Source organism: Stigmatopora nigra, chromosome 10, assembly GCF_051989575.1.
Source record: "Stigmatopora nigra isolate UIUO_SnigA chromosome 10, RoL_Snig_1.1, whole genome shotgun sequence".
Lineage (NCBI taxonomy): Eukaryota > Metazoa > Chordata > Actinopteri > Syngnathiformes > Syngnathidae > Stigmatopora > Stigmatopora nigra.
Window position 1 is genome coordinate 5,606,098 of NC_135517.1, and position 20,427 is coordinate 5,626,524.

Consider the following 20,427-nt stretch of genomic DNA (forward strand, 5'->3'; position numbering starts at 1 on the left):
CTGTAGACGTCTTCATATGATGGATAAGAGCAGCTAGTCAGTCTCCTTCATTCAGTCATCACACTCTTATCCTCCCCCAGGGTCGCAGGGGTGCTGGAACCTTTTCAGGTCACTATGGGCAAGAGGTGAAACATATACCATGAACTGGTTGCCATCCCTCTGCACGAAATTGAACTTTCACTCTAATTTTCTGTTACACAGGGAAAGAGAATCAAAGCAGCAGCTGCTGCATACAAAGAGATAACTTGATAGAATAATCATAAAATAGATGAATAACACAATAACCTTCACACACTCAACTCAAGTGTGTTTTGGTTTCAACGAGGTTTGCAGTCCGTTTTCTAAGGTCTTCTATTGTTAGGACTAAATTTGGATTCATCAGCCCTGTCGAGCATTTGTTCAAATACGCGTGGAAACAAAAGGCTGGGATGTTTTCTATTCTAATTGAACTCTATTCATAATTGTCATTGTTTCTGCTCGCCGAGGTGTCGTGAGTGCGTCTCGTTTGGGGGCTACTAACAGGCGGGGGCGCGCAGCGTAGTCGCGTTGCGCTCATTGAAGCAGCAGAGAAGCGTCAGTGTTGGACCACAAGCGAAATTCTTCCACTCCCTCTTGTTTGAAGTTCTTCTCACCACTAGCCAACGAGAAAAGCTCCTGAAATAGTTGTTAAAACGGCACTTTAGTTACACGTCCAGTTCCGTTTTTTCCTCTGAAGGGAGTCTTTTCTGCCTTCGTCTGGACCTGACTGTTCCAATAGTTCGACGCCTGGCAAGTTGCGAGGCATCGGGGAGTTTTAACAGTGTGAGCACATACTTCAGCACCAAGGACAGCTCCCAGCAACAACCTGGCAAAAAGAGTGCAATATCTACACACTGCTGGTCTCATGAAGCTTCTGGTGGTGCGTTCATGGACAACAAGGAGAACAGCAAACCAATAACATTTCAGGTGAGACATATTGCTTCATATATCTATATAAATGTATTGTTTACTTTTTAATATTATTTTTTTCTGCCCAGTCCTCATGAATTTATTGAATTCAAGTTAATAAGGCATTGAGACATATTTCAAACAATTCTACATTGTATCCCCAGTTTAGATCCTAAATCTTTATAAATATATATTAATATAATTGATAACAACAGAATTAGTAAATTGGTGAGTGCTGTATAAATAAGAATCAATCAATTATTAGGTTTAAAAACATGTTGACCACCGTTTTGGGTATACCAAATGTATGCATATGATGTTCTCAAGTGATAAAAATTAATATTTAATTTTTAATACATGTTATACTACTGGCAGTTTCTTACAACTACTCATTTGTGGCCAAATCTCAACAGATGATGCAAGTGAACTGTACCTAAACTAGTGTCTAACAGATGTGAAAGCGTGCATGATGACAATGATGGATGACAGGCATCTAGACCTGTCACTGTCACTTTCTGCTCCAAACACAATCTGTTTATTTAGAGTGGAAAAATGAATGTTGCAAACAAACAACTTGCATGGTAATACTAAATACATTTTGTGCACTCAAATACCTGCCCAATTAATACTCATCAACTGTCAACAGCATCTGGGCGGCGTAGTTTGTTCTTGTTCACTTATCAACACAGGACAGCTACAATTAATGAGAAATAATAGGAATAATGATAATAATAAAAAAAGGTAGTTTTGGAATATTCTTTTTTGATTAATTGATGTTGAGTACAATATTCGGCACTGAATCTCCCCAAAAAGGATCTTTTCTGGAATAAAACATATTGCAGCTATATTTTACTACATACCATGGGATGAGTGCCACATTCTGGCTTTTATTACATTAATTTCTACAGCGCAATAAATTAAATGTCAGTTATTGCACATTAGAGGACTCTACCAATGTCTGCATCAGATTAGACCACATAATTCTAATCATATAGCATAAATGCTTTAGTTTTTTATTATATACTGAATATTCACATCACAATAAAAAAAAGATCATTATAATCAAACCACATTTCTACCATTTTAAAATGGACTTTGAGTTCATTCATTCATCTTCGACACTGTTAGGGTTGCTGAGCCTAACCCGGCTGATTTTGGGTGAAAGGCAGACTACACCCTAGACTGGTTACCTGTCAGCCGTAGGGCACACAGAGAGAAAAAGGACTATCTGCATTCACAATCCTACCGCCACTGCAGGAGTTGAGCCCGCGCCTGCCCGCACCGAAGTCAGGCGAGTGAGCCTCTACACGATGAGCATGAATGTTTCTTCTAACAGTTTTCTTCTAAAAATCAGCAAAAACAGAATTTGGCAGTGGCATTTGAAAAAAAAATCTTTTAACAATATTGTTTATAATATACACCAAGTTTGGTGGACACATTGAAAGTCTGATATCACTGATAGCCATACTCATCCCAGTTGTACTCGTTTAGATGACATTTTCGACCCACCTCTTCTAATCTACAACATCACACACACTGGTAACTTTATGCAAATACTTTCTTCAACTTATCCAATTTCCTGGCTGAATATACGATCTGATAAGGAAGAACAGACCTAACCCAATTGAAAACTTTGCTTTACTTCCCCCTGCATAAAATAGTCTGCACTAATACTGGTGGGAAAAAAACAAACATATTAGGCACAGAACACATAGATGAATGTGTTTTTGGCAATGAATGATGTAAAGATTCCCAATATAAGGTTTGTCTAATAGTATAATTGATTGATTCATTTGTTGCAAAGATACAGTAAGAGTGAATAGATGGTTGTCATAATTGTCCAGAACACTTAGTGCAGGTGGTTCTTTGTATATGTGCTTCATATGTTGACATGCATTGATGCGTTGTCACGCACACTGTGTGACTGTACTTGGCAATCAGAGCATCATTCAGAGGAAGTCTGCACTGACTCACACTTTGCACACTAGTACATAGTTATATTTGGATGAGACAATCTAGAATAGTGTTATCAAGGTATCTTTTATTCTAATGACTGGGCAATCCTCTTTGACTGCCTCTTTATATTTCATCTTTTGATGTCCAGACATACTCACCTCTACATCAATATCAGCATCCTTTTAATGACCTGATTGAAGGCTGATGGGACATCTTGAAGACTGACAGAACCCCTGGTTGTCTTTCAAATCTGAAATGTGCTTTTTGAACATGTGCGTTTCATGTCGTCATAGCGTCAGATTGCATTTGCACTTCTTAGGATTTTAAGAGACCTCCATTTGGCCTAGTTTCCAAAGGCTCGCTTAATTGGCTGTTCCTTATGGCGCCATTAATTCACACAGCGGCCTTGCCTTTGCAACCAGAGAGCTGCCATCTGCTTCAGCGTCAAAGAGCAATTTGATTTTTTCATGTCGGATGCAACTGGGACTCTGACCTTCGCCTCGGTTAGGTCAAATGTATTTGGCGATGGCTGTCCACACCTCACTTTCTGCTCCCAGTGTTGCTCCCCCCAGACATAACTTAGATCAGGTCTTCTTCACAGTCTTCACAAATCTCCTCGCTAGATAAGAAGCTGCGCATTCATCAATGCGTTGCTTGGGCTGCCACCCACAACCTGATGTAATATTTATCTTGAGCGGGGGGAATGCAGCATTCATTAGACTCTTACCTTCCTGTTGTTTTCCTGTTGGGAATGTCACAGAATATTCCTAGAACATATTTTAGGGGTGCAGCTGCCTGCTAACTAGGCAGAGTCATCCTCATTAACAGTAAATTTTAGGTCATCACCCAAATATAATTATTATAATGTTGAAAAGATGTGGATATGCTAACAAGTTGAACATCACTATGACATATGACTGAATAAGCATTTTTTTGCTTAGCTATTATTATTCAGTAAGAAATCATTGATTGTCATTCTTATCATAACAAAGCAACAAGTCAAAAAGTACACATGCCTTTGTACATTCTAATATTACCATAATCTGGCCTCTACCCTGCAATTCATCCCATACTTATTATTTTTTTAACCCAGCAAGTTACCATGGCAACCCTCCTTCATTGAGAAGCACCACCATCTATGTGTCATTTCCTCGTAAGATGGGAAAATCCTCTTCACTTGGAAAGTGCCCAGAATGTGTACAGCACAGATGTGTCATATTTCTTCAGAAAAGAAATAAACAATTCATTTTTTTCCTATAACAACTATAACAACGAGGAAGCCAGACAAAGGTCTTTTCAGCCAGGTTGACGGGGAACTGCAGCAGGGGGTGGAGGTCACAAACATATGCATATAAATATAAATGAAAGTGACAAAGACAGAAACTGTTTCTACTAAACCACAGTAAATGCACATGTCTAGATTTGAATGCAATATTTACTGCAGAATTTAATTAATTTATAGTAGACAAAAGTTGAGCGCTGCCTCTTGTGCAACACAGGTGTTTCTGATTGTCTCGTCAACCCATGTCTGTGTATTTAAACCCAGTGTAATTGTCTGTCTAGGTTGGATTGTCTTGTGTACACGTGTTTCCATAGGAGTTAGCGTCCTGGGGTGGACAATCTATTGCACAAAATGCCACAGTGGGTGCAGGTTTTAGCTCCAACCCTTCAAAAGGACACCTTTTCACCAATCTGTTATCTTAGAAGTACAATCAATGGTTTACAGTCAGCTCAGCAGAAACTTCATTGGTTAAACTGTTTCTGTTGGATCAGTTGGAACAGAAACCAAAACCCACTGCGCCACATGTGGACCTTTTTGCCCTGTGAACGGTATATAAGATTTAATATCTTGTATATTGATAAAAATGTGCGGAAAATCAGATGTCTAAATTCTGTTTTATCTGCATGCTTACTTGTGGGATTAAATAATTGAGCATTTTGTTTCTTCATCCCATTTATAGGAAGTTCCCAACATGCAGTGTCCAGCATCAAACTTTCTATAAACAACTGCCTCCATTCCCTTTGCTACACTGAACTAAACATCCTGTTCTCACCATGCTGAATATCATACTCCGTGCCAGATCTTCAGTTATTCCTGCAACATCCTACTGGCCCCTCCAGATCTTGTTGCTGGAGTTACTGTTACCTGGGAGCCTGCCCAGTATGTCCAGACATCCTACAGCTGCCAAGCGCGAGATCCTCATAGATGGCGACCTGGTGATTGGGGGCCTTTTCCCAGTGCACCATAAGGGCGAAGGTACAGAGGACTGTGGTAAAATCAATGCAGAGAGAGGGATCCAAAGACTGGAGGCCATGCTCCTAGCACTCGACGAGATTAACTCCAGTGACCGCATTCTTCCTGGACTGCACCTGGGGGCGCACATACTTGACACCTGCTCAAAAGACACCTATGCCCTGGAGCAGTCGTTGGATTTTGTCAGGGCATCCCTCACTAAGGTGCATGACCCAGGCTTTATCTGTCCAGATGGTTCTCGACCCATCCAGAATGAGGTCCCACTGGCAATTTCAGGAGTCATTGGCGGATCCTACAGTGATGTTTCCATCCAGGTAAACATGCAAATTCATTTCAGTGTTTTTCTCCGAGAACTCTGGTTTCCTCCCACATTCCAAAAACATGCATGGTAGGCCGGTTTAACACTCTAAAATGATCTTGTTTTTGGTGTTTCATCAGAGGGTGGAAACGGATTTATTAGTATTTAGTTCATTTCTATAGGAAAATTTGATTTTAGATATGTCCTGGAACGTATCCCGCTCATATATCAAGGTATTACTGTACTTACATTCTGAATTAATTCTTTATTGCGAAATAGTTGTTATGTTCTTGTGTATTGCATGCACAGGAAAACATTAATAATTGAAATAACTCCTAAAGCATTGGTGATGAAGTGAGTTCATAGATATGCAGATGTGTTTACGCATATTAAGCCGCCTATGGTATTTGCCAATGTGTTTTATACAGGATGTAGATTTGTGTGCCTGGTTGACATATTGCTCTAAAGCAAAGTGACTTGGATGGCTCCTTATAATGAAATCTATTTGTATATAGTTCCTTTGCCTCTGTGGGAGTATAAAAACATATTTTTGCACTGTAATTGCTAGCACCTCCACACAGAGAGATGTATGAGAGGGGGATGTGTTGATTCTTTGAACAAACCTGTGACACCTCTGTAATTTAATATGTTCAGTATTTTCTCAGACCAATAACAGAATTGATGTTAGATGTCGAGCATATTCTTCAGGGTCATTCAAGAAGACCATCTTAACAACTCGGTGTTATAGCTGAAAGCCAATGGCACTTTATCAATCGTTTTTCCTTTTATTTGGTGACCAAGACTCGAACCCAGGACCGTAGAGCAGTGAGGCAGACATGCAAACCACTCACCCCTCCGTGTCGCCCATCTTACATAGTGTTCTTTTAAAAGGTTTTGGGTAGAATTGATTTTTTTCCGCTAAAATTGAATATTCCAAACTTTTTGTAAGACTTTCAGGTTTATATATGATGTTACAAAAGCTGCAAAGTTTGGCAGTGTAAAGGTCCACCCTTTTAATCTTGGGAGACATTTCTTATCTGGCCATCTGGGAGTTTGGCAAGCCGTGAAGAATCCACCAAGATGTGAAGAAGAAAGCTCATGGAAGATGAGTCAGTCTCTCTCTCTCATAAGCCTGACAAAGATTCTCCCATAATTCATCTTCTTTTGTTTTCCTTAACGCCACAAAAAGTAAGCATTCATGACCATCTGGTGTAGAATGGAAATGAAATCTTATCTGTATTTATTTTACTTCTATTAGTCATCAATTCAGATCTCATGCAAATAGCCAATGTTTACTTTCACAAAGGACCAATGCCAATCTTGAAATGCAACTAAATTCTACAGTAAACCATTTTGCAGCAAATAGGACATTTCTAACCACTGCCATGCATTGCATAACCTAACTAGAGGATTGCCTTAATATTTTGAACTCCAGGCTATAATTAATTTGGTAAAGGTTATATAGGAATTAGTTTATTCAGAGATACGGTGAAAAAAGTTAAATGTGCATCCATTTGAGAAAAAACTAATCCTCTGACACATTTGAGATCTTTAATATAATTAATATCTACTTGAGAAACTCTTTTGGCCTGATTTTTGAACAACATATTGACAGAAGTGGGATACATACATTCGAAACAAAGCAAAGAGTTATATTTCCAGATGTGCATTCTTCTGATAAGGAAGCGTCTTGCTGAAATATTATTTTCTTTATACTATTTCCTACAATATCATTATGCTGCATATCAATTTTTTACATTGCAGCTCTTCTTCAGGGTAAAAGGAGAGTTGGAGTTTCACCCACCTGTCACGTTGCTTCCTATAATTGCCTCCCTTCTGTTTTGCTGTTGTTGTTGCTTGTGTTCTGTCTATGTGATGGTAAATAATGCTCATGAATGCGCACAGGTTTGGTGTTTTGTTTTCTCAATCTTATCGATATTTACTAACATCTGCGAGGCAAAAAAAAATTCTACAGTCGGCAGGATTGAATTACTCTTGGAAATAGATGCGATATGTCCTTCACAACAGATTACCAACGGACCTACGATATCCCCAAGGCCAAACCCAAACCCTACATCACAAATAGTTTGCCGAACTTGTACCGCTAAACCATCAAGTGGCAGACATAAAGCCTTAATGATTTTTCTCCATATATTTGCACATAAAGTTTCAACTTCCTTTGCAGAAAAACAAAGTGGAACTCAGAGACGTGTTGTCAGAGGTGTTTAATTTCCTACCACATGCTTGTTAAATCTGTCATTTCCACCCTTTTATGTATCTCCCTTCCAAAAACGGTCATGTTTGCACATGGAATACTAACACGTTGTGCGCAACAGAGTGTCGTGTATTTCTGCTGCCTAATTAACACATCACATTGAAACTCACAAGTGAAGCAAATCCTCACAATATCAGTTTTTCGGCGTAAGCAGTAAATAAACTGCTAACCTATTGAGGACAGTGGGTAGGGGCCATATTGTTTCTCTTTTGTTGGACCCTAGAATGAAACTAACAACCAGTTAAGCAGTTGCCTATTGGGCTGTCGTTGAGAATTCTGTTTATTGAATTAATTTGAAGCTTTTTTATTTTTTTTTTACTCTGGCTGACTTTTTTCAAGTTTGAAAACCCTCAGTCTGCATCAAAGGGACCTTTTTTCTTGCCCAAATAGCACACACACATATTGTTTCATTGTTTTAGAAGTGCGACTGGCAATTAAGCAGGCAGCTCACGCATGCACACGAACAAGGGCGAGAGAGGGATTTCATTCAAGTTTTGTACTTTAATTCTACCACAGAAAGAGTTGTTACTTTTGTACTAAAAAGCAGCAGACGTGGATGGCAAGGATATAAATAAAATGTAAATCTTAATGAAAAGAACTTAATAGTTCTGCAGAATGCTCCCTGAATCCAATTATTTCATTAAAGAATCACATGAAATATAGTTTAACAATGTTATAATCGCCTCGGTTGCGCACACATGAAAGGCTTAAAAAATGCTAATGGAATAAACCTTACAAACCAAAAACTGGTTTTCACTGCAATGCATTTTCCAGTGAAACTTCCAATAGATAGAAAATTACCCAGAAATAATATTAATACAAATTATGGGAAATTGCTACATCTGTAAAATTCCTTTGCATCATGGTGGATAAATTGTCATGCAAAAGAATATGGTCGCAATGAGTGAAAGTACATTCTACAGCACTTTCTATAATGCAAAGTATGAGCAATTTCTTCAGGTAGTTCCGTGAGAGGCCAAACTGAAGATGGCTACAGATCTTTAAGTGTCGGTTTAAATGTCATCTGTTTGAGGTTTACCACTTGACATGGACTTCTGGGACTTGCAGATGGACTTTTCATGTTGGGGTGAATAAAAATGACAGCAACATGAGTTAAAGAAGCAGTCTGCATTACTTTGCTATGTCAGTTTTATTCAGTTTTGGTCTTAATGTATAACTGTAAGCTTTTAAATAGAATTTCCCATATGCATTGGGGGATTCATATTTGTAATTTATGTATATATATATATAATCTGTTATTTCTATAGTCTAGATATTCATACATATATGTAGGGTGATTAGATTTTGACTAGTTACATAATTGAGGCATACCTGTTCCTTAAAAAGATCCAATAATATATATGTATAAATCAAATAATTTTTCATTTTGTAACTTTAAGTACTTTTTAAAAAATATATATTTGCCATTTTTCTGCGGTATCCATTTTGGTCAACTTTAGTAATTGTTTTGAAAAAATTGCATCATGTAATATTGTTATTGAGGACTCCACTGCAACCATAACTGTTAATCTAATTATATCTTAATTAGCTCATAATATCAAGGATGTCAAAATATAATGCCCAAATAATGCATTTTTGCTGCACTTAGTGAGGTGGAGATTATGACACAGAGCAGTAGGACCAATTTTTAAGAGATGAAACCACTGAACTGTAACGAGCATCTAATTGGTGTCATTCTTGTTAGTGAAAAAAATGAATGTGTGTGACTTCAATTAAGAATCTTGGCTTGACATGCACATGCGCACACGTTTAAAATGCATATGCATCTACATGTTTGGGCGCTTTAGCTTCTATTGGGGGTTTAGATGCAGATAGATGGCCATTGCCAACCTGACATTTTAGTTTACCTACACTGATTTAACCACATGAATAAATAATGCATGAATATATATACTATTCCTCTAAACATCAAGTCAATGGTTGCTATGTGTTAAACAGCAAAACGTGGGATGAATTAGTTTATTTCTCTTTCTCTGTATGAATACTATTTTAACCCTGAAAAAGTAATGTGTCAATCAATCATTTTTTGTTGACTTTCACTTGATTCCAACCTTTGCTATTGGCTATTTTCAAGCCAGGAAAAGACTCCATAAAAATGTAGCTTGAACATATAGACTTCAGTGAATGTTTTCATACACTAAATTACCAAGCCTACAGCAGAGACAAAGGACCAATGGCGAGTGTATGGCGTGCCTGTCTAAATTCATCACATTGACTCACATCATACCCTCAAGAACTAGTAGGGCGCTGCAGCTTTTGCTATTTTATGTCTTTGGGCTGTTGCAGCAGAAAGAGGTCGAATGTGTTGGTATGTGCCCATTAGGGTAAACGTTTTTAATTTGTCTGCTGACCATTGCTAGTGTGTGTGTGTGTGTGTGTGCATGTGTCTGTATGTGTGTGTGTGTGTGTGGGTATGTCATGTGTAGTTTTAAATGCAATGTTGTCTCTTTTTAGACATCGTATTGAATTTGTTTTAAGGGTAGACATAGCCTAATTTAACTAGAGTTAGACATCGAAATATAAAATGAAGATGTCACACAGGGCCTTAAATTAATACACGACGCAAGTCTAACAAATGAACAAGAACTCAGTGCATTTTCATTGCAGTACAAACCGTACCAAATATATGTTTTGGAATTGACGTTGACATTGGCGTACTGGTGTGGATGGCTTTCCTCAGTATGAATATATTCTTGAAAGTTTTCTTATTGACTGTCAAAACATCTCAGCTGAGATACTTTGTGGTCCTGAATACACTATAGTTGCAAAAATGGCAGTGTTTACTTTCTCAAATTGACTGTTTTGCAGCCATGCTTAGTTGCTCATGTCTGCCAATATGCACTTCAGAAAATCCATTTTTTTTGGGTTCACCCAGTTTTTGCTGAAACCATCCTGATCTATCAACTCTACTACACCTACGCACTCACTGTGCATACGTTTTTTGTAAAAGAAAATGGAGATGCACTGTGAGTAAGTTTCAAATTTTTTTTTTTTGCAGTGCCAGCGGCACTTGTGTGATAAATAGCGCACTGGAGATACAACCCAGATGAGTGATAGCAATACGTAGTTTTCTGTACAGAAACCCATTCATTATGTATGTAGAACGGGCCATTCCATAAATGTGCTCTCTTGAGGTTTCCCGAGCTTTGGGAGGCTTGAAAAGTGCCTCTCACACGTGACATTCCCATCGAGAGGAGTATAGCCATTTTCACTGGTTTTATAGTCTCGCCCTTCTCTTTAAAACAATAGGTCGTGGCATTCTTGTGCAACAATCAAAAATAAAAGCAGTATCGAGGTGGGTGAGCATAACGTGCATTTGAGTCCATTATGATGAGATGTGTCTCAACAATAGGATGACATAGTTCATCCCGCTTCACTTTTGTAGGTACAAGTGGTCATTTGCTGTTTTACTCAGCTCTATGTTAGGCTTAGTTGGGGTTTTTGTTGACTTGTTTACTTTTTGCCTCTTGTGTCCCTCCAGGCTTCCTTTAATCTAGTAACCTGCTGTGTGATCTTTTTAATCAACCCTTATCTGTCTATTTAAATCCTGTGTGTCAACTTAGTTTACTTGATGCAAAGTTACCACGTCACGTTCTATGTACCTTGTCTGCTTGCAAGGTTTGAATTTGTTAATTTATTCTAGTATTTGTTATTGTCTTGATTCCCCTCCTACCTCAGTTATTAAACTTCCATTTGTTTTTTCTTTGAAGGTGGCGAACCTCCTACGACTCTTCCAGATCCCTCAAATCAGCTATGCCTCCACCAGTGCCAAGTTAAGTGATAAATCTCGGTATGACTACTTTGCCCGCACGGTGCCTGCAGACTTCTACCAGGCCAAAGCCATGGCAGAGATCCTACGTTATTTCAACTGGACGTACGTGTCAACTGTGGCATCAGAGGGCGACTACGGAGAGACCGGCATCGACGCCTTTCAGCAGGAGGCCCGTTCTCATCAAATTTGCATCGCCACCTCCGCCAAGGTGAGCCGCTCCATGAACCGTCAGGGCTTTGACAATGTGATCCGCTCCCTGCAGCAAAAGTCCAACGCCAAGGTGGTCATCATGTTCACCCGCAGCGAGGATGCCCGGGAGTTGCTGGTAGCTGCCGCTCGCATGAAAGTCACCTTCATTTGGGTCGCAAGTGATGGCTGGGGGGCGCAGGAGAGTGTGGTGAGGGGCAGCGAGATTGCTGCAGATGGCGCTTTCACCATCGAATTGGCTTCCTACCCAATTAGAGAGTTTGAAGATTACTTCACCAAACTAAACCCATACACCAATAACAGGAACCCGTGGTTCAGAGAGTTCTGGGAGCATCGTTTTGGTTGCAGTCTGCAGGAACATGGATGCAGTGACCGCAGCCTCAGAGATGGAACATTTGAGCAGGAGTCCAAGATCATGTTTGTCGTTAATGCAGTTTATGCCATGGCTTACGCGCTTCACAACATGAGGCAGGCGGTGTGCTCCAACACATCTAAAGTCTGTGAGGCAATGAAACCAGGCAATGGCAAAAGATTCTATAAGGAGTTCATCCTGAAGACCAAGTTTGAGGGTGAGAAAAGCTTACTCATGACTAACGCTGTGTTCCCACAAAGTAAAACTGTAATCTAACCCTAACCCTGACTTGCACAGCCCTATATTTTTCCTTTTTTCGCGATTTAGGCATAATATGATACATATTAATGGAAATAAAATAATTTATTTAGCTACTACTTTAAGGGTTACTTAACTTTAAATGCATTTGAGATGTTAAAACTTGGAGGAATGGAATATATCTCTAATTCTTCTTATGTGTTCCTTCCAGCTCCATTTCGACCTGTCGACACAGAGAACATGGTTCGCTTCGACTCGGTTGGCGACAGCATTAGCCGTTACAATATCTTCCATTACCACAAAGACGATGGGAAGTTTGTCTACAAGAAGGTCGGCTACTGGGACCAAAACTTGACCCTGAATACCACTCTGGTAAGCTGGAGCGGCCTTACCCCGCCCACATCCCAGTGTAGCGACCCCTGCAGAAAAAATGAGGTGAAGAGCATGCAGCCCGGGGATGTATGCTGTTGGATCTGCATTCCCTGCCAACCCTATCAGTACCTGCAAGATGAGTTCACTTGTGCTGACTGTGGCTTCGGCCAATGGCCTCTGCACAATCTAACAGGCTGCTACGATCTACCCAAAGAGTACATCCGTTGGGAGGATGCGTGGGCCATCGGGCCCGTTACCATCTCCTGCTTAGGAATAATTTGCACCATGTCAGTTGTGGGTCTTTTCTTCAAGCACAATGGGACGCCCGTGGTGAAGGCGAGCGGGCGTGAACTTTCTTACATCCTCCTTCTGGGAGTCCTAATGTGCTACAGTATGACATTCATATACATTGCCAAACCTTCCACCGCCGTTTGCACTCTACGCCGACTTGGTCTGGGCACCTCATTCGCCGTGTGCTACTCAGCACTTCTCACCAAGACCAACCGGATTGCTCGCATTTTTAGTGGTGTGAAAGATGGAGCCCAGCGTCCCCGTTTCATAAGCCCAGCTTCCCAAGTGGCCATATGCGGAGCTCTTATCTCCTGTCAGCTGTTGGTGGCAGTCATCTGGCTGCTGGTGGAGGTGCCTGGCGTGAGGAAGGAGGTGAGCCCAGATCGACGAGATGTGGTCACTCTCAAGTGCAATAGCAAGGACTCCAGCATGCTCATGTCGCTTACGTACAACTGCGTCCTCATCGTCCTCTGTACCGTCTACGCCTTCAAGACGCGGAAGTGTCCCGAAAACTTTAACGAAGCCAAATTCATCGGTTTCACCATGTACACCACTTGCATCATCTGGCTTGCCTTCCAGCCTATCTTCTACGTAACTGCCAGTGACTACAGGGTAAATATGATTCTTTTATAATTCTACTGGATTTTGGCAACTCTGGGAAATAATACAAAACTATGGAATAGGTTATGTAAGTGACTAAATAAGGAAATTGAGAAAATGAGTAGTTTTAACTAATGTATAAAAAGCATGATAAATATTTAAATATTTAAAGCCCGTATTTGATTGAGTATTTTTTATTTGCTGCTGGACTAATGAGTGAATGGTTGCTAGGTAACGATTGAGGGTGGAAGGAACAGGGATGGTGGATATTGAATACAAAGTGTTCACCCTTTGCAATTTGGTGTGTCCCGGCAGGTCCAAACCACCACCATGTGCATCTCTGTGAGTCTGAGCGGCTCTGTGGTCCTCGGCTGCCTTTTTGCTCCCAAGGTCCACATCATACTATTCCAGCCTCAAAAAAATGTGACCTCGTTGCGGGTCACCGCCAACCGCTTCAGTGCCACCGTGTCGGCCTCTGCATCTGCTCCCAGTTCAAGTTATTCCAAAGGTACAAAAACACACCCTCATCACCCTTTCAAATAGTGAAACATGTATGGCAGTCTGATAACAGTGAACTCAACTCCATTCACTTCACAGCAGTTACCAAAACTGTTTCCTGTTGAGAAGCACAGTGTCCTTCTGCTAATCCAAATTCAATGCGTTTTCTTAAAGATTTCCCTTTTTAAGCAGTCAGCCAGATTAGCTATATCATCCAGTTCCAATCGTGCAGTGAATAATGAAGTATACTTACATAGTATCGGGAGGTAGATAATATAGATAATAGATAGATGAGAAAAAAATATAGTAATAGTTTTAGAGATGAAATTGCATTAGAAATTAATAAGCACTCTTTCGATGACATCCACTAAACTTTAGTTTTGACCATTTTGCAGGGTCAGCCTCCAACTATGTGCCAGCAGTGTGTAATGGCCGCGAAGTGGTGGACTCGACGACTTCTTCTCTGTGAGAGCATCAAATGGACTGAAGTCAGGTCGCAGGGCATTAGAGTGACTGTGATAAAAGTGCAACCCTTCCTCATCCGCCGTACTTTGTACAGATTTAACATTCTCTGTAAATAGACTTCTTCAATTTACACTTAGATGTGGACAATGTGTTCGTGGGAATTTAATAGTCTAACAATAAAGGAACTGTGCGGTTGGAATCCTTGGTTCCAGTTAACTGTCACTAATGTGAAACCTTTATTAACTTTACAGGAAGTGTTGAAACAGTCTTAAAAGTCATAGTGCATAAAAGAAGTTTAGGTATGCTAGCATTTTAATGCATAGATTGTTCATTTCTTTCCAAAATGAAATGGTTTGAATTCAATTGAAAAAAATAAATTAAACGAAGCATCATGAATAAACTCATTTTTCTACTGGTAGTACGAATGCATTTTTGTGTGCAAAATCGTATTTAATTCTTGTGAAAAATGGCTGGGGACACCTTGTGCCATGCCTTGTCCTAATTCGTCATGTTATGTGCGGCAAAAGTGTAATTCAGCTGTTCTTATATCTTATTGTACTTCCAGTAATGTGAAAATATTCAAAGTTTAAAGATGAAAATGTTCATTTGAAGTTGTGTCTATACAATGTGAAAAAGCTTTTGAGCATTATAGAAAATTACTAAATGTGCAGATCTTAACATGCAAGAGAAAAGTTGTTTTTATGTAACTCGAGTAAATATAACCATTTTTTGTATTACTATACACAAACCAGAGTTGTATTTTAACATTTTCAAGTGACATAAGACATCATCAATAACTTAAAACACCTCAATATTTCTTCCATGAATGTCTTGCCTTGATTTATCGGTATATAAAGAACTTTTATGAATATATTCTACAATCACTTGTATTTTCTTTAACAGTAACAGTCATTCTGTTCATTGCAATCAAATCTCTCATAGATTAATAAGTTTTTTTACTGTGAGGAGACATCAATAATCTATTTTATCTTTATGGTGCTATTGTTCCGGTGCTATTAAAGAGAAAAATGCTTTTAGGTATTTTATTAATAAACGTAAACTTGTTGAGTATTTTTGTAGTTGTTAATTCATCTAAAAATGTTTCCCAAAAAATAAAAAGCTAGATTGTATAAAAAGGTGTTATACAGCCTTTATTTAGAAACAAAAGACAAGTCCATCATTCAAATGTCTAGACTTGATGTCATGTTGGAGCTTTCCTCTTAAGGGGAATGATACAGATTCCGTTCCTGGCCTTTTTTTGTCTCCACCATCGACCCAACCTGCACAGATATGATGTAGAAATTGAAAAGGCATAGGAGGGATGGGCGCAGTTACCTTTTTACCATTCATCTACTGTTATTCATCAATCAGCAGCTTGATCTAAAAGCCCTATTTCCCTTTTGATTCTGAATAATTTGTTTAAACAAAAGCTTCCAACACAAAATGGAAGAACCTTTTTGAACAACTGTATATACACACTTTTTAGTGAACAAACCTATATTCATTTGCACATTTTACACCATTCTCCCTGATTTTGTGCTCTTTGTGAACGATTGCCTTTGTCATTAACACAACTGTAAAACAAACTGGATGTTTTTACAGTGCAAGTAATAACATTTTTTGAAAATATTTAACCAAAAAGATAAAATAAAATCTTTTTTCCCAAATGCCCTGCTTATTTTAAGAGTAACGGATGGTTAAACACCTTGAAATAGTGTTATGCATTATTGGCCGTGGTGCAAGTTGGCTAATCTGTTATCAGAATGATACTGTGGGGAAGAAAAAGGATGCCACTGCTTCTGATTTCAACAAAACTGAATCATTAACAAGAGCTGCCACAAACAGATCAACATTGCTCTAGTTACAAAGCACCAAGTCTCCACTGAATAACATACACATCCATGACTCTTTGTATATGAATAAATTGGGCCCCAAGGATTGATGCATATACATCCTTAAAATATACCAAAAGATAAAAATGATGAAATAAGGTAGTGTGCATGCATCAACAATTTCAAATAACTAATGGTAAGATTAAAGTTGACATTGGAATTTTATTGGGCAAGATTGAAATTGGTTTTAGGATTTCATTATTTAGAATCAGTATTTTTTGCTGTGGAAAGCTGTCCCAGTATAAAGTGTAATTTACTAACGAGTGAGTTTGGACACCAAACTGATAAGAGAAAAGTGCAACAGTGCCGCTTAGTGGCACCTAGTAAACATCCATTGCTAAAATAGGACCGTTTCCATAGAAACGGTCGCACGTTACCTGTGCTCCTGTCCGACTCCCGCCACCAAGAATTGACCAGAGTTCGAAAACTTCAAGCTGTTGACAAAACCAACCTGAGGGAGGGATAACAGAGATGTGGGATGAGACAAGAACAATGCTGTAGGACACTGCATTACCCAAAAAAAAAAATCTTTTACCACAGGGACGTTGAAAAGTGGCTCAAGCCCTCGAAAATACTGACTACATTTCCACAGCTGCACCTGCGAGTTGCTGGAACCTGGGAAACACAACCTGGTGTTATTTCAGATCGACAGAGCCGCCCTGGTATCATGTCTGGGACACTTAACCAGAGGAAAGCGTGTGTACGTTATCCTAAGCGGAATACATTTGCATTCATTCGGCCGAGCCACTAAAAGCCTTTGTATATGCGAGTGTGTTGGGAAGGGCTCCCACAGCCAGACGCACCTGAGGCCACGACGTCGGTATTCTGAAGTGCGGCCACCGCCGCCACCCAGTGAGGCTGCTCCAGCCCAGTGTCACCATGGCTACCGTGAGCCTCCTTAACCGTGGTGAGGGGTTTCTTCTTATTAACGCTCCAAAGAGACACAGAGCTGAGAGAGTCACCCCCAGGAAAAAAAGAGAGAGAAAGGAGAGCATTTATATCAGAACACAATGTTTGTACAACATTTTGGTGGACACATGACGTACCCGTCATCAGCTCCTGTGATCATGTGCTCCTCATTAATGAGCTGGATGCAATCTATTGAACCCCTGCAATAAAACACAGTCCCATTAAATTAAAAGCACATATGTCTTTTTATGAATGCAAGATCAACCACAATGGTTTTACAAACAGTTGTTTAAGTTTAAGTTCTGTCTCAAGAGCTCAATGCGCCCTCGTCTTGACACGAAACCATGCTAAAATAAATAGTACATGGGCTACGTTAAATAGCTGAATGAGAAATACTTGAAAGAGATGAATGTCAAATGAATAATAATAACCACTAATTGAGGGTGCAGTATCACGAGAAATGTTAATATACTAATTCACTGCTCATCATTTCTAATTGTTTAAGACAATTGCAGTCATTTGGCCTGGAAAAAAAATACAAAGAAACATCTTGGAGTTAACTCAATAGCACCATAAGTGACACATGCGCAGACACTCACTCGTGACCATGGAATACAAGCTGTGACTCCTCGGCGATCTTCCACACACGCACGGTACGGTCGCGCCCACCAGCGGTCACGCAACGTTCTCGGCTTAGGCAGTCCAGTCCCGTGATACTGTCTTGATGACCGAAACTGAAAGACATCACAGTAGGTAAACGCATAGAAAGAGGAATAAAGCCAACATAAAAATGCATTTACAAATTCCTCAGCCATTGTTAAATATTTTCTATATACCACCTTTAAAATGGCGCTCAAGGCGGAGAGCTAACAAGTATGAATATGTCATAAATAAATGTCATAAATGTGTCTGGCCTGGGAAGACGAACTTGTGGAGAAGCACTATACAATTTCGTCATACGCTGCTGAGGGTATGATGACTACTAGGCTTTTTGTCAAGTCAATGATGACGACAATGCCTATGTCTGATTTTCATTTTCATTTTTCATTTTCATTAAGGGGCAAGGAATTATTGGCAACAAGAAAATATTTCAGATAACTCAGGTTAAGAACCACTGCTCTATAACAATTGAATTTATTGGAGTACAATCATGTGTACAATTTAATGCAAGTGTGTATTGTATAGAATGATGGATTTGCTAAAATTGAAATCACTCACAGGGTTTCCACATAGGCATTTTCATCCGCATTCCACACTTTGATGGAGCGATCGTGTGAGGCACTGTAAAGATCATGTGTCCCCTTCCTGAACGAGAGACCCTGAAAGCAAACAAGCAGGCACTTTTGATATGCTTACTGTACTCACATTTTCCTCTGTGCATCTTTAGATATGCATAGAAGAAAATATGTTTCACATGGGATATACAGCTCATTTTACCATAGGTGGGATGCTACACAATTACATCAAAATTGAAGGAATTCTTCAATGGAACAAATCAATCTTCAATAATTGTGTTGCTCTCGGGTAGGGAAAAAAAATGCATTCTAAAGATCCGATAGTGTACCTACCGACACAGGGCCTTTGTGACCCGTAAATTTGTAGAGATGCTTGCACGTTGCAGCTTCCCAAATCATGATCAATTTGTTCATATCTCCACTGGCCTGAAAGAGAAACATATTATAGCTCATACTCTAGTTCTTTTCCAAGTATTCAGAGTGTAACTGCTCACCAAGTATTTTGCATCAGATGATATGGACATACACAAGACGTGAGCCGTATGTCCGACGTGGCGATCTTGCGTACCTTTCCTCCCACCAGGTATAACCTTCAGTTTTTTCCCACTCTCAACATCCCCTGAGGAAATACAAAACGAGACATCTTTTAAGACCATTTTTCCTCAAACAGCAAACAAAAATGTCAAACGTGAACTGGGCAGTTAGTCACATTTAATAATGGAGCAATCTTTTGAAGCAGAGAAGATGTGTGTATCATCAGGACTGATGACCAGGCAGGTAACTGGGAGCTTGTGTCCTCTTAATCGGCGGATTTCAGACATTTGGGGCGGCAACAGCTGAAAGTCAAGTATAATAATGAAAAAGTGGCATTCCTAAAAAAAAAAAGTGTTTAACTTTAAACTCACATTTTCGGCGACAAGTCGTTGGAGTTTTCCTTTCTGCTCAAGCTGCAAATAAACAAAAGCTACAGTGTATATCAAATAAAACTTCTTCCTAAAACTCAAACTTGTATTTATACGAGTCAGTCTTACCACTTGTTCTTCAAGCCTTCCAGCAATGACCTCAGTTTCAAATGCCTCATCTTCACCCCTTTCCTCTTCTAATTAAATCAAAATGAGAAAGTGCAAGATATTGTATACTGGAGTGGAAATATCGTAAAATGTGATGCTTACCTTGATCCTTTAACTGGTCGAGGTACTGTTTGGCTAATCTGAGTTTCTTCTCTTGCGGTGTCTCGTCAAATTCATACTCATCTTGAGCCGCTCTATCCTTGGCAGCTGCCGGACTGTGTACGGAACATAGAAATGCATGTTTTAATATCTCCATATACATTACATTCTATTTTTTTTAACGATTTCTCTACCTCTCGGTTTCCGAGTCGCTGGAAATCACTTCATTATGTCTTGGATCCGGCTTTTTGCTTTTAGGTTTCCCCCCGTCGTCGCCGCCACCCTTATAAAAAGGTCACATTATTAACATAAATCATGACATGCAGTGAAACGTGGACTTTTATGTGTGATTGTGCGCAAAGTGAAGTTTATCAATTAGCTACAGCGAATCAGACTGTCACGTTTACCTTTCGCTTCATTGTTGCTGCCTTTCTCCCAGACGCCGGCGTTTTGTTGCCTTTGGGTTTCATTGCGAAACTCGTGAAAACAAACTATGCAGTCGGAAAAAAGCCCCTACTAGCATAAAGATTCAAGTCAACATTTGGACCCACACGTGTATCTTGCAGGTCTACCTATCTTAAAAGATTTGGCGGTTCAACGGTTGTTCTAATTGGTTTATCTGCCCTAAATCCCGCCCTTTTACAAGTTTCCAAATCCTATTGGCCCACAAGGATTT

At 39.6% G+C, this 20,427-nt stretch overlaps 2 protein-coding genes across 4 annotated transcripts; one reads left to right on the plus strand and one right to left on the minus strand.

The window, feature by feature from the left end:
- The first annotated feature begins 543 nt into the window (after positions 1-543).
- On the plus strand, positions 544-16,096 carry grm2b (glutamate receptor, metabotropic 2b). Of its 3 annotated transcripts, XM_077726052.1 has the most exons (7): positions 4,438-4,713; positions 4,845-5,451; positions 11,442-12,279; positions 12,532-13,355; positions 13,476-13,595; positions 13,899-14,091; positions 14,477-16,096. In XM_077726052.1, the coding sequence occupies exons 2-7, from the start codon at positions 4,939-4,941 to the stop codon at positions 14,548-14,550; spliced, it is 2,562 nt and encodes an 853-aa protein (XP_077582178.1). In that variant the 5' UTR covers positions 4,438-4,713; positions 4,845-4,938; the 3' UTR covers positions 14,551-16,096. The 3 variants fall into 3 exon arrangements, with proteins under 3 accessions (XP_077582177.1, XP_077582178.1, XP_077582176.1); XM_077726051.1 differs by lacking the exon at positions 4,438-4,713 and adding an exon at positions 544-945 and having other exon boundaries at positions 12,532-13,595; positions 14,477-16,094; XM_077726050.1 differs by having other exon boundaries at positions 4,439-4,713; positions 12,532-13,595; positions 14,477-16,094.
- rrp9 (ribosomal RNA processing 9, U3 small nucleolar RNA binding protein) lies at positions 15,672-20,354 on the minus strand. The gene is made up of 15 exons (XM_077726053.1): positions 20,159-20,354; positions 19,946-20,034; positions 19,755-19,867; positions 19,614-19,681; positions 19,488-19,529; positions 19,292-19,418; positions 19,077-19,201; positions 18,916-19,008; positions 18,566-18,666; positions 17,947-18,081; positions 17,485-17,547; positions 17,242-17,387; positions 16,974-17,053; positions 16,816-16,889; positions 15,672-15,826 (listed from the first exon to the last, which is right to left on the minus strand). The coding sequence occupies exons 1-15, from the start codon at positions 20,219-20,221 to the stop codon at positions 15,748-15,750; spliced, it is 1,398 nt and encodes a 465-aa protein (XP_077582179.1). The 5' UTR covers positions 20,222-20,354; the 3' UTR covers positions 15,672-15,747.
- Between the last annotated feature and the right edge of the window lie 73 nt (positions 20,355-20,427).

Bases quoted from the DNA above. Each gene is read 5' to 3' on its own strand.
- rrp9 (XM_077726053.1), bottom strand. From the start codon at position 20,221: ATGAAACCCAAAGGCAACAAAACGCCGGCGTCTGGGAGAAAGGCAGCA. The intron at 19,530-19,613 runs GTAAGACTGACT...GTTTATTTGCAG, and splicing joins GAAGGCTTGAAGAACAAGTG to CTTGAGCAGAAAGGAAAACT. The intron at 17,388-17,484 runs GTACGTCATGTG...TGACTCTCTCAG, and splicing joins ATCACAGGAGCTGATGACGG to CTCTGTGTCTCTTTGGAGCG.
- grm2b (XM_077726051.1), top strand. From the start codon at position 4,939: ATGCTGAATATCATACTCCGTGCCAGATCTTCAGTTATTCCTGCAACA. The intron at 12,280-12,531 runs GTGAGAAAAGCT...TGTTCCTTCCAG, and splicing joins CCTGAAGACCAAGTTTGAGG to CTCCATTTCGACCTGTCGAC. The intron at 14,092-14,476 runs GTACAAAAACAC...ACCATTTTGCAG, and splicing joins CAGTTCAAGTTATTCCAAAG to GGTCAGCCTCCAACTATGTG.